The 14,352-nt window shown below is 40.2% G+C and overlaps 1 protein-coding gene across 1 annotated transcript; it reads left to right on the forward strand.

Annotated features, from left to right (window-relative positions):
- Positions 1-2,619: 2,619 nt before the first annotated feature.
- LOC121880355 (probable inactive receptor kinase At1g48480) lies at positions 2,620-3,384 on the forward strand. Its single transcript, XM_042387508.1, has one exon. The coding sequence runs from the start codon at positions 2,620-2,622 to the stop codon at positions 3,382-3,384; it is 765 nt and encodes a 254-aa protein (XP_042243442.1).
- Positions 3,385-14,352: the final 10,968 nt, after the last annotated feature.

Raw genomic sequence — 14,352 nt, forward strand, 5'->3', positions numbered from 1 at the left:
TGTATACTGTAGTGGTGTATACTGTAGGGGTGTATACTGTAGGGGTGTATACTGTAGTGGTGTATACTGTAGGGGTGTATACTGTAGGGGTGTATACTGTAGTGGTGTATACTGTAGGGGTGTAGACTGTAGGGGTGTATACTGTAGTGGTGTATACTGTACGGGTGTATACTGTAGTGGTGTATACTGTAGTGGTGTATACTGTAGTGGTGTATACTGTAGTGGTGTATACTGTAGGGGTGTATACTGTAGGGGTGTATGCTGTAGGGGTGTATACTGTAGGGGTGTATACTGTAGGGGTGTATACTGTAGTGGTGTATACTGTAGTGGTGTATACTGTAGTGGTGTATACTGTAGTGGTGTATACTGTAGTGGTGTATACTGTAGGGGTGTATACTGTAGGGGTGTATACTGTAGTTACCCATAAATAAACGTTTTCTTTGTTTCTCAATTAATTTATTAGAGAAAACGGATTTGTCGAGGAGGCGGAGGAGGGTTTACCAGAGAAGATAGGAAGAGGAGGAGGAGGGGGAAGAGAGGAGGGGTTAAGGAGGAGGAGGAGGAGGCGAAGAAGAAGAAGAAGAAGAAGAAGAACTCTCTCTCACTCTCTTTCTCTGCCTATCACACACACACACACACACACACCATCATTCAAAAAGAGATAAGATATTTTCCATACGTTTCTAAAAGTATCCCTAAGTGACGAAAAAGTGACGAGTGGTGACGAAATAGTGACGATAATTGATAAGTGACGAAAAGTGACGATTAGTGACGATAATTGATGATATGTGACGATATAGTGGCGATTAGTTACGATTATTGATGATATGTGACGAAATAGTGACGATATTTGATGATAAAGGACGAAATACTGACGATAAGTGACGAAATAGTACGATAAGTGACGAAATAGTACGATGTCACGATAAATGACGATAAGAGATGAAATAGTGACGAAATAATGAAAATACACCTTTTCATCATATCCGTCGAGACATTGTTCCATAACCGAATGACAGAACACATATCGAATGACACTCTAAAATAACTGTTGGTTCATGCTGACAGAAGTAATTAACGTAAGTTATGAAGTTGACAGCCGTGAACAATAAACCGACAGTCTACATAGAGTTTGAGAATGTAACAATTGGAGAATGACAGACCACCAACAGTTATTTTAGATTGTCATTCGATATGTGTTGTGTCATTCGGTTATGAAATTTGTCAAATAGTTATGAAACAATGTCTCGACGGATATGTGAAAAGGTGTATTAGGCACATCTTCACTACAACTACTTCATTACAGGTAGTAGGTAGTAGCCAGTTACCAAACAGGGAGGTACTACCGCCTGGGAAGATATTGGCAGCATAATGTGTTGTCTAATGGTAGACCCTGCTGCCATATGTGACCAAGTCCTAGGTTGATAATCTGACTTTCTGCTTCATTTTCACACAATTGCAGGGTCTCAGTTGTTTCTCTTACTTTGACAATACAACATACATATATTGTTTCTCACTTTTGATCTTTTTTATTCATTTTTTTATTTATAGTTCTTTATTATTAATAATATTATTATTACAGTTACTGTATTGTTATCATCATTATTTTATTATTTTATTTTGTTTGTTTTATCATAAATTATATTTATTATGAATTATTATTATTATTATTATTATTATTATTATTATTATTATTATTATTATTATTATTATTATTATTATTATTATTATTATTATTATTATTATTATTACATTTTCGCCCCCGAGGCCCTGATGTGGGTCAGTGACCTGTCTCCTGGTGGGCTAATCCCCGTAAAAATAAAAATAAACACTATTAGGCACATCTTCACTACACTATGAGGCACATCTTCACTACAACTACTTCACTACACTATCAAGCACATCTTCACTACAACTACTTCACTACACTATCAGGCACATCTTCACTACAACTACTTCACTACACTATCAGGCACATCTTCACTACAACTACTTCACTACACTATCAGGCACATCATCACTACAACTACTTCACTACACTATCAGGCACATCTTCAGTACAACTACTTCACTACACTATCAGGCACATCTTCACTACACATATTCACTACACTTTTAGGCACCTCTTCACTACACTACTTCACTTTCACTACTCAGGCTCTTCACTACAACTACTTACTACTATCAAATACATCTTCACTACCATGCTACTGTCAGAGCACATCTTCACTAACTTCTTTACTATCAGGCACATCTTCATACAACTACTTCTTTTCTATCATTTTATCTTCACTATATGGGCACCTCTTTACTACACTATCAGGCATAACCACTATCTTCACTACACTATGGGCACATCTTCACTACATCTTCACTACTTTATGAGAACATCTTACTACACTAGGCACCTCTTCACACTACACTATCAGGCACATCTTCACTACACCTCCTTCACTACACTATCAGGCACATCTTCACCACACACCTTCACACTACACCAAAGGCACCTCTTCACTTCATTGCACAACAACTATCACTTCAGCGCCTCAAAAACGCATCTAACCCCCAAATAATAATTTGATGTCCTGGAGAAGGCTGAGTCGATACAGATAATTAAAAATGGCTTGCCGAAAAACAGAAAACTTCCAAGATTGGGTGTATGAGCTTCTCTCTGAGGACGTGACTGACCTCCTACAAGACGGAGCGGAAATTCTTGGGGAGGGAGCGCACGCAATTGCTTACCTTGTCAAGTGGGGAAATGATGTAGCTGTTTTGAAAAAGGCAGTGTCACCATCAGCCAAAAAATTCTTCAAGGATGAGGCTGCCAAGATGTATGCCCTCGATGGTGCTGGGGGGATTCCTAAGGTACTTGGGTACTGTCCAAAACCTCCAGCGATCCTCCAGTCCTTCAGGGGTAAGCTCACACTCAACCACCTTCTCTCTGAAGATAACCTGATCTGCCAATATGACCTTATACAACTGGGGCTCCTCCTTGGTGAGAAAATCCTTGAGATGAACACGAAAGGTCTAGCACACAATGACATCAAGGAGGATAACATAATGATCCAAGGGCCCTCATCCCGGCCAGAGGTCAGCCTCATTGACCTCGGTCTGGCCTGTGAGATCGGTAAGTCTTGTAAAGTCAGCGCTGATTGCCTACACGAGGACTTCCCCTGGATGGCCCCTGAAGTCTGCCGTGGGTTTAGGACCACCAAGAATTCAGATACATATTCTTTCGGGTTTGTCCTGATGGAATTGATCAAGGAGGCCCCAGGGGACCATCCAGAGGTCACAAAACTCGCCAAGAAGGCCATGACCAAGCGCCGCACTGACCGGCCATCACTACCACACCTCCTCCGAGAATTCCGAGAAATCATCAGTTGAAGAAAAAATTTTAGGCCCCAAGCTATAAAGCACACACTATCTCTCACCTTCCCACAGCGTATCTGAACGAAACGAAAAACAAAACTCAAACGACAGGTAAACCTTGCATCCGATTCCTTGTCCGCCTGACTTCAACATTCCCCTAACTCAAACCTTCAACAGCACAACCTTGGACTTTTTTTCATAAGATGGCAGATCAATGGGTAAGGAAAACGCTTAAATTCACGATGTTAATTATATTTTTAAATAAATTGGGACCAAAACTCTACAAAATAAGGGTTAAAGTTGCTAAAACATCACGTGACTGAGAAAACTAGTTATTTATGATAGGATTGAAGGTCTAAATCGTTCCTAACTCATCACAAGCCATCAGAAAAATCTAGTCTGCATGTCTAGGTACAGATTGATTGATACGTTTATTGAGATACAAAAAACATTAGTACATCTCAAAGGGATGAAGTGACATAAGTCATCCCCACCCCAATCCAGGAATGTCCCTCTCAGGTCTCACATAAATCCCTAATATTTCATATAATCAGTTATATACATACATAGTTATATTCTAGATGAAAAATTTCTATATTTCTTTAATATATCATCTATTTTCCTATTTTTATACATCCACTCTATTTGCATGGGGACATTATTATTTATATGGGCATTTCTATATACATTAAGCAATGGGCATTCCAGTATATAATGTGGCAGGGTATGGGATCTGGGTGTTCTACAAACTCTACGTTCTGTATCCTGTTCACTTCTCTCAGCTCCAAGTTCCCAATAATATTTATATCCTAATCTTAACCTCATATACACTGAATCTTTCTACCTACTCCCATCTTTCCCATATGTAAATTTTGTGTTCATGAGAACATGATGGTAATGTTTCATTGTTTCACTTTTCTCGTATATTTCATTCCTTTTGAAATTATCTTCTATTGATTGTATTTTCCGTAATTTGCTCCTTAATTGTTTCAAGGTTTTAGTACATATTATGTCGATCTCGGCCTTTTCCGTGGCTCTTTTTGCTATTATATTTACTGCTTCATTAAGACCAATCCCCGCATGTGAAGGGATCCATACAAATTGAACATTATGGCCATTTTTCCTTATTGTATTTACTAATTTTCTACATGAACCAATAATGTGTTCAAAGACTGGACTCCCACTGTTCAAAGAATCCAAAGCTGCCCTACTATCAACAAAAAATATGCATCTTTATACACATTTACAACATTTTCCAACCCTACTAAGATTGCATGTAACTCAGCTTGTGTTGATGAAATAAAACTGCTCAACCGAAGTCCAATTTTGATGTCATCATTCCCTTGTTCTGTGTACTGTCTTATAAGGATCCCGCACCCTGCCCTGCCACTTGACATAACTGAACCGTCACAATATACATGCAATGTGTTTATTTTAGGCAAATTACTAATCATATTCCCATATAAAGCCCTTAACTGTCCTGGTTCATGTAATAATTTCTTCATTGTGAGAGGCACTATGTCTAACTCTACTTCTCGTTCTTCCCAGGGTGGATTCTTACAACTCTTCTGAACAGCTGTACACCAGTCTGCCAGATTACATTTTTTAATAATATTTACTAATCCATTCTTGCATCCTCCCTTGCCTTGCCTACAGAAGGTCCGTTTACCTTTTAAACCATCATTTATATCTTGTACAAATTTACCCCCACTGTTCCCTCTCATTAATCGAACTGCTGCAACTGTATTAATTTCATTGACCCTCTGTGAAATGCTCTGTAACCATAGTTCCATTTTCATTATCTCAATCATTGCATCCTTTTGACACCCTAAAATTATTCTCATTGCTTCATTTTGCATGATCTCAAGCTCCTGTAGCCTTCCTTCAGCAGTACATGAGAGGACATAGTCTATAAGTGATCTGATGGTAGAAATATACATCATTCTCAGTATGGGTACCCCAGCACCTTTACCACAACATGCTAGAGCCTTCAAGGGCTGTAATCTTGCTCTACATTGAGTGAGGACATGATGTATTTCTGCCTCTTTACTTTCACTAGTAAAGCCAATATATATTCCTAAATATTTATACATTGACAATTTCTCAAAAAAATTTCCATTTAGAAAAACGGATTCAGTTCCTCTTCCTTTACATTCACACTTGGTTTTTTCTTCATTGATAACTAAGCCCATCTTTTGAGAAAGAACACTAAAATTATTTAATGCAATCTGCAAATTTTTGACAGAGTTTCCTTGAAATATGATGTCATCTGCATAAATGATGGTTACAACTCCTGTGGGATATTTGTGTCAGGCTATCTTGTTCATTAACACATTAAATAACATTGGGCTCAATACTCCCCCTAGTTCAAGTGCTCTTTTCTCAGACAAACATTCCTGATACCATACACAGGCTCTCCTTCCATGCAAGTAGTCACCTATCCAGTGTAACAACTCCCCTGATACCCCTAGAGCAGCCAGTTCATTCATAACTACTTCACTGTGAGCTTTATCAAATGCTCCTTGTAAATCCACAAAAACTCTACATCTGTCTGCATCATTTGATAAACATTTTATAACACAGTCTGAAGTACATTTCCCTTCCAAAAAAACAAATAAATTACAAGATAGATTTTCCCCCACAATATATACAAGCCTATGTAATAATATTCTCTCCATCATCTTGCAAAAACAAAATGTTAAAGAAACTGGCCTGTATCCACCAGTTGCCTTAGGGACAGGGATAACTATCACTTTCTTCCATTCTGTTGGTAATCTACCCTCTGTATAGCTCATGTTGAATAAATCTAATAATGGACTATTTTCCATACTAACTAAGCAGTTCCAAATTTCCTAAGTCACACAGTCTTCACCTGGTGCTGTAGATTTTCTTTTTTTAACAGCATTTAATAACTCATCTTGAGTCTAAAAATCTAAATACTTATGGGAGTCAGAGAAGTAAATTTGACCCATCTAATCTATATAAAACAAAGAAGTATGTCTGTGGTGATGATGGATGGTGTTATATGTAGTGATGATGGATGGTGTTATATGTAGTGATGATGATTGGTGTTATATGTAGTGATGATGGATGGTGTTATATGTAGTGATGATGGATGGTGTTATATGTAGTGATGATGGATGGTGTTATATGTAGTGATGATGATTGGTGTTATATATAGTGATGATGATTGGTGTTATATGTAGTGATGATGGATGGTGTATATGTAGTGATGATGATTGGTGTTATATGTAGTGATGATGATTGGTGTTATATGTAGTGATGATGATTGGTGTTATATGTAGTGATGATGGATGGTGTTATATGTAGTGATGATGATTGGTGTTATATGTAGTGATGATGGTGGTGTTATATGTAGTGATGATGGATGGTGTTATATGTAGTGATGATGTTTGGTGTTATATGTAGTGATGATGGATGGTGTTATATGTAGTGATGATGATGGATATGTAGTGATGATGGATGATGTTGTGATGTATGTGGATGGTGTTATATGTATGTGATGATATGTAGTGATGATAGTGTTATATGTAGTGATGGTGGGTGGTGTTATATGTAGTGATGGTGGGTGGTGTTATATGTGGTGATGATGGATGGTGTTATATGTAGTGATGATGGATGTGTATATGTAGTGATGATGGATGGTGTTATATGTAGTGTTGATGGGTGGTGTTATAGTGATGATGGATGGTGTTATATGTAGTGATGATGGATGGTGTTGTATGTAGTGATGATGGATGGTGTTATATGTAGTGATGATGATTGATATGTAGTGATGATGGATGGTGTTGTATACTGATGATGGATGGTGTTATTTGTGTGATGATGGATGGTGAAGTATACTGATGATGGATGGTGTTATATGTAGTGATGATGATTGGTGTTATATGTAGTGATGATGGATGGTGTTATATGTAGTGATGATGGATGGTGTTATATGTAGTTATGATGGGTGGTGTTATATGTAGTGATGATGGATGGTGTTATATGTACTACAAGTCCTCCACTCACTACTACACAATACTCCAAGTCCTTCCCTGACTCCTACACAAAACTACAAGTCCTTCCCTCACTCCTACACAGTTCAACATGTCCATCCCTCACTCCTACACAACATACCAAGTCCTTCCCTCACTCCTATACAAAATACCAAGTTAATCACCATCTATTAATTCTCTGATTCTTGTTTTTCATTCGATTTCTGAACTGTAATCAATTATGGTCACTGTAAACTACAATTCTCTGGTAGGTGTTGCCAAGATATATGTTAAACTTTTCCAGTGCCATAAGCAGAGCCACAGCTTCTTTCTCTATAGTAGAGTAATTCCATTGCACCAGCCCCAACATCACTGGTAAAACATAAATTTTACTTACGAACCATTCAAAATCATGTCTCTGCCTCGTCCAGTTCAACACGACTTCAATCCATCTGGGAGTCGAACCCGAGGCCTCCATCATCCACAACAGGTACTTTGCCAGTGAGCCACCATACTGTGGGCCTGGGGGGCGACAATGTAGTAGTAATAATAATGATAATAATAATGATAATAATGATAATAATAATAATAAATAATAATTAATAATAATTAATAAACAATAATAATAATAATAACAATAATAATAATAATAATAATAATGAGGAGGAGGAGGAGGAGGAGGAGAATAATAATAATAATAATAATAATAATAATAATAACAATAACAATAACAATAATAACAATAACAATAACAATAACAATAACACTAATACTAATACTAATAATAATAATAATAATTAATAATTAAAAATAATAATAATAATAATAATAATAATAATAATAATAATTATTAATAATTAATAATAATAATAATAATAAATAATTGTCATAATAATTCATAATAAATAAAATTTATGATAAAACAAACAAAAATAAAATAATAAAATGATAATAATACAGTAACTGTAATAATATTAATAATTTTAATAATAAAGAACTATAAATACAAAAATGAAAAAAAGATCAAAAGTTAGAAACGATATCTGTATGTTGTGTTGTCAATGGTAAGAGAAACAATTGAGACCCTGCAATTGTGTGTAAATGAAGCAGAAAGTCAGATCAGCAACCTGGGACTTGGTCACAATTTTCGTGATGCCATATGGCAGCAGGGTCTACCATTAGACAACACATTATGCTTCCAATATCTTCCCAGGCAGTAGTACCTCCCTGTTTGGTAGCTGCCTACTACACCAGTGTCAACATTAGATCAGATCAAAAAGGGCAAACATATTTTAAATTGCAATTTATAATTTGTAATAGTCTAGAAAAGTTGCTACTATATAAAGTTTATCAAACTCCAACATATGGTATTAGTCTTGTATTATTACAGTAAAAGATGGCACCAATTTGCAGCCCTTAACTAATACTACGTAGATCCATCCATACTATTAATACTGAAATGTGCTCTTTAATTTGGGTTACTTGATCAACAAACATCTTTCCCTCAATACCAATATTTTGTTCTTTTTCCATCAGTATATAATACAGTTATCACTTATTTTTCCTCTTCAGTGTACAACAGTTTACATTACCCATCATCATCTCTGACGTTTGCCTGGAGCTGCTGGAGGCTGCCCACCATCCGTGCCTCCACACTCGCCTATTTTATTTTTCTAAGTCGCGCATTTTCACCTATATGAAGGCGCCAATTCATGACACAAGTGCTAGCAAATTATATTTGATGAAAATTGTTCACTTCTTTGATAACTGCCCTGTTCACACGGCACGAGAGATGAAGCGCTGGTCAGAGGAAAGGTCAAATGAAATTGACCTTTTGATCTGGCCATCTAAATCTCCAGGTCCATATTCAATAAGTTTCTTTCAGTTAAACAATACAACTTTTCCTTTACCCAATAGAATAATAATGTATTTTTATTGAAACATTTAATATCACAAATATAATATTGTATAGGGCCATTGCTTGTGTTAAGCTATTACTGTTTGTGAGTGCTGGCCAGACCTCAACCCTATAGAGACCATTTGGACCCCGATAGTGAACGCGTGGGAACCTGAAGACAAGCTAAACACTGGTCCCGACTCCTCCTACACACCCAGGGGGCTATATAAAAGGGAGGCCATCGGACAGACTATTGATAATCTGTATGACCTGTGTTGGTAAATATTAAAAGTAAATGTGATTTGCACCCTCGTATTTTTCAATATTTATCCTCATATCTACGTTATTATTCATATCTAATTACTGGTGATTAAAACCTGAACAACAACTTAAGATAATGATAAATTTAGAAATGGATGGTACATTATAATAATGTATTAGCCCGTCAGACAGACCGTAATACTTATATTAATGTGGGCTACAAACATTATGTTTATATAATTACATCACCCACGGTAACTAGCCTGAGCCACGGTTAAGATACTAAACGCCTGGGCAATATTTCTATAATGTGGGTTAGTTTTTATATAAGACACAATTGAAGTGATTGTGATTGTGGTGATGATGAATATTGTGGTGATGGTGAAATGATTGTGGTGATGGTGGTGAAGCGATTGTTGCGAAGTGATTTTGGTGAAGTGATTGTGGTGAAGTACTTAAGTATTTAAGTGGGTGAAAGGAATCAATAGAGGAGATATAGATAAAGTTCTTTGTAAAGGCCTGGGACTTAGGGATAGAAATCCCTTACCAGGCTAATCAGGATCTTAATAAAGGAAAGTCAAGGACCATGGTTTTCCGAGGAATAACAAACAACCGTTCGAGATTGGCATCTCTTTACTATAAAAATATAACACAAAACTCTGACACCACTCAACAAACATCAAATAATTACGGGAGTCAAACAATTAAAGGAAGCAAACACTTAAAGGAATCAAACAAATAATGGGAGTCAGCAATTAATGGAATCAAACAATTATAGAATCAAACCATGAACAAATATTTCCTACGGCAGTGGCCCTGGGGGAAGGTTCTGGAACACGGTGATGCACATTCAGGGTAACGAAACGTCCACTTCGACTCCACACTCAGCGACGTCTTGAAAAGGCAGGAGAACACCGGGGCACCGACGGAATGTGATGAACTGATGGTCGTGGTATGCGGTAGTGGACCAGAGAGTTGGCAGTTGATAGGTGAAGGTCTGGGAACACAGCCCACGAGTCCAGGACCTATGATGAGATCACAGCCAGAATTTGACGGACAGCAGGGTAGCTAGATACTGACGGTATGGCGGCTGGGTTGAATCTGCCGGTGGCGGAGATAGTCGCTGCCGTTCTCACCTCCGTCCAACCACCCCAAGTGTCGTCTGCACCAGCAAACGAGCGAGTTAGCAGCGGTAACCAGCGGGAGGATCGTTTCCGCCCTTACACGGCTCCCCCAACAAAAATCTACTGTAAGGTAGATTAAAACTTAAGATTAGTACACAAAGCATAATCATCTTACAACAAATGCTTAAATACACATTGCACAATAAAGAAGGGTCATAGAAAAGAATAGGTGGTAACTTGATGTCCAAAACGTAAGACCGTATCAAGGAACTGCACGTGGGGTCCACTTCAGTCCAAGTTTAAGTTTGGGCCTTATTTCCTGTCGTAGAGGATTCTTCTATCTCGTCAGGTGTTGGCAGCAACTGGCAACCGAGATCAACAGACTCTGGCGTCTGAACTCCACAGGAACTCTTGCAGGGTAGTGCCTCGACCAACTCCAGCTTGGGGACGTCGTCAAGGACACGAGCAATGTGGGTCCTGCAATTATATTGCTTTAACAAATTAGCTTGATGTAATTTTGGCTTCTTAGAGGAAGGCGGTGAGAATCGTCTAACAAAATCTATGGCTACCCGAGAAGATGGTTCTGCAACGACGGGTAAGGGTTCAAGTGGAACAGGACGGACTCTACCCTTGGCGGACATACGTGGGCACTGATCACAACTCCTACAAAAAGCTCTAATATCCGTTCCCATACCTGGCCAGTTAAACTGATTAGCAACCTTCCTATAAGTTTTCCTACGAGAACAGTGACTTACAAGAGAGCTCTTGTGAGCTACAGAGAGAATGTTTCTACGACAAACAGCAGGGACAACAAGTAAAACCTGACCTACTTTAGCTGGTCGCTTGGATGAAACACAAGACCTGTGTAACACCCCATTAAAAGAAACAAACTTATAAACCGACCCATCTCTCACCTGATCCTCCTCCCCGGAAGTCACCTTCTCCCTTACCCGCTTCAGAGTGGCACACGAGTCTTGAAGCTTGGCGAACCCCTCGGGCGTCACAGTCAGTGGCAACAAATTCGGCAGAATCAGGGGATGCGGTCGTTTCACCTTCGCCGTCCGTGGCCCTACAGGTTGGACCTTGGCGGCAGGCGTGGCGGCGTGAGAGGGTAGCGAGGCGACCTCGGCAGGTGGCGAGTCGTCGTCGTCAGCAGGTGGCGTGAGGACTGGTGCTGGTGGCGAGGAGAGTTTTAACGTTTTCGGGTCGTTAGGGTCACGAACACCGGGAACATTACCAATGAGGGCACTTGCAAATTTAATGGGAGCTCTTACCACATTAGACCAACCAGTGAAATAGGGGCAACGCAGGTAGCACCTAACAACAGGGAACTGGTCAACACGACCTAAATAATCGGCGACACTAACCTTCGGGCAGCTGGAGATGTCAGCGTCAGGCAGGGCTTCTTCAGAGACAATAATGCACGAGCAACCAGTGTCCCTGATGAAAGTAGATGCCCTAAACCCATTGATTGTTCCACTGACACAATAACGGGGGCAGCTCCTGTCCTCCAAACAGAATCCGACCTTGTTGCTGGGTTGATGAGTGTCAGCAGTCTTGAAGGCGAGGGGATTCCTGGGACAGCGAGAACGAATGTGCCCTTCTTCTCCGCAGCTGTGACACCGCACGGCTGGTGAACTACTCTTGTGTACTCCTGGGGATGGTTCCTCGGAGGATGGAGGCTTCGCAATCTTCACTACAGGAGGGGAAGACTTGGGGTAGGCGTTGCGAGCAGACGCCCAGTTGTCGGCAAGATGCACAGCTTCTCCAAGCGTCGCTGGCTGGTGTTCTTTGATGAAAATTCTCAAGTCTGGAGGTAGAGAAGACAAAAACTGATCTAATATCATGAAGTTAGAGAGACACTCAAAGGTTTCTTCAACACCTGATGTCTCCAGCCATTGTTGAAATAAACGACCCAGGTGAATCGAAAACTGCTGGTACGTTTCTCCCGCTCTAATCTTCGTTCTACGGAAATCAGCACGATAACCGTCAGAAGTCTTGCAAAATCCTCGCAAGAGAGCTTGCTTCAACAAGAAGTAATCTCGGGTGATGTCGGCAGACAGGGACGTGTAAATTTCTACCGGCTTACCACTCAATAGGCTACCCAACCTTACAGCATAGCTATCTGGGGCTACAAGCAGATCAGCTACCCGCTCAAACCTAACAAGGTAGGAGGCGATGTCTTCTCCTTCACGGTACACAGGCAAGCTGGGTTTTACCACATCGTCTTGTATATGGCCAGAGGATGCTGGTCTACTTGAAGCATTAATCCTAGCCAGTTCTAGGTCCTTTTCTGCCTGCAACTTAGCTAATTCGAACTCTCTTTCTTTCTCTTTCTGACGTTCCTCCAACTCTCTTTCTCTCTGGCGTTCCTCCACCTCTCTCTTTCTGGCGTTCCTCCACCTCTCTCTCTTTCTGACGTTCCTCTCTCGCTCTCTGACGTTCCTCTCTCTCGGCATTCTGTTGGGTGACCACATACTGACCAATGTCATTACCTGTCAGACCCAGGGCCACCGCTTGATCTTTCCACACCTCAAAAGCAGACATAATGATCCGAAAGGCCAAGAACAAAGATAAAAAACAAACAACTTACCCCGCAAATAGCCAAAGGTAACTCACCTAGTGGCTCAATCAGACCAGTAAATGATTTGATCCGACTGGAGGGAACCTCGTTCCGCACCCAGCCCAGCTGAATCACCTCAGGGTAACGAAACCGCACCAGGTGAAACAACAACAAAAATGCTATGACAGCATCCACAGTGCACCCCAACCAACACTAATTAACTTCCCCAAGTACAAGGGAGAGCAACAAAATTAGCACACAGAAGGAAGGGATAACCACTGAACAACACTTGCTTCCGGGCCACAGACAGCAAGGTGGCGCGCTCACGGCGACTTACAACAACACCGGAACGAATGTTAAACCTCAGAAACCAAAGGTCAGAGACAATCCTGGCAAGGTCGCCACTTGTAAAGGCCTGGGACTTAGGGATAGAAATCCCTTACCAGGCTAATCAGGATCTTAATAAAGGAAAGTCAAGGACCATGGTTTTCTGAGGAATAACAAACAACCGTTTGAGATTGGCATCTCTTTACTATAAAAATATAACACAAAACTCTGACACCACTCAACAAACATCAAATAATTACGGGAGTCAAACAATTAAAGGAAGCAAACACTTAAAGGAATCAAACAAATAATGGGAGTCAGCAATTAATGGATTCAAACAATTAAATGGAGTCAACAATTATAGAATCAAACCATGAACAAATATTTCCTACGGCAGTGGCCCTGGGGGAAGGTTCTGGAACACGGTGATGCACACTCAGGGTAGAGAAGCGTCCATTCACTCCACACTCAGCGACGTCTTGAAAAGGCAGAACACCGGGACACAGACGGAATGTAAGGAACTGACGGTCGGGGTATGCGGTAGTGGTAGATGACCAGAGAGTTGGCAGTTGATAGGTGAAGGTCTGGGAACACAGCCCACGAGTCCAGGACCTATGATGAGATCACAGCCAGAATTTGACGGACAGCAGGGTAGCTAGATACTGACGGTATGGCGGCTGGGTTGAATCTGCCGGTGGCGGAGATAGTCGCTGCCGTTCTCACCTCCGTCCAACCACCCCAAGTGTCGTCTGCACCAGCAAACGAGCGAGTTAGCAGCGGTAACCAGCCGGAGGATCGTTTCCGCCCTTACAT

This window comes from Homarus americanus, unplaced genomic scaffold (genome assembly GCF_018991925.1).
Source record: "Homarus americanus isolate GMGI-L3 unplaced genomic scaffold, GMGI_Hamer_2.0 scaffold12926, whole genome shotgun sequence".
Taxonomy (NCBI): Eukaryota; Metazoa; Arthropoda; class Malacostraca; order Decapoda; family Nephropidae; genus Homarus; species Homarus americanus.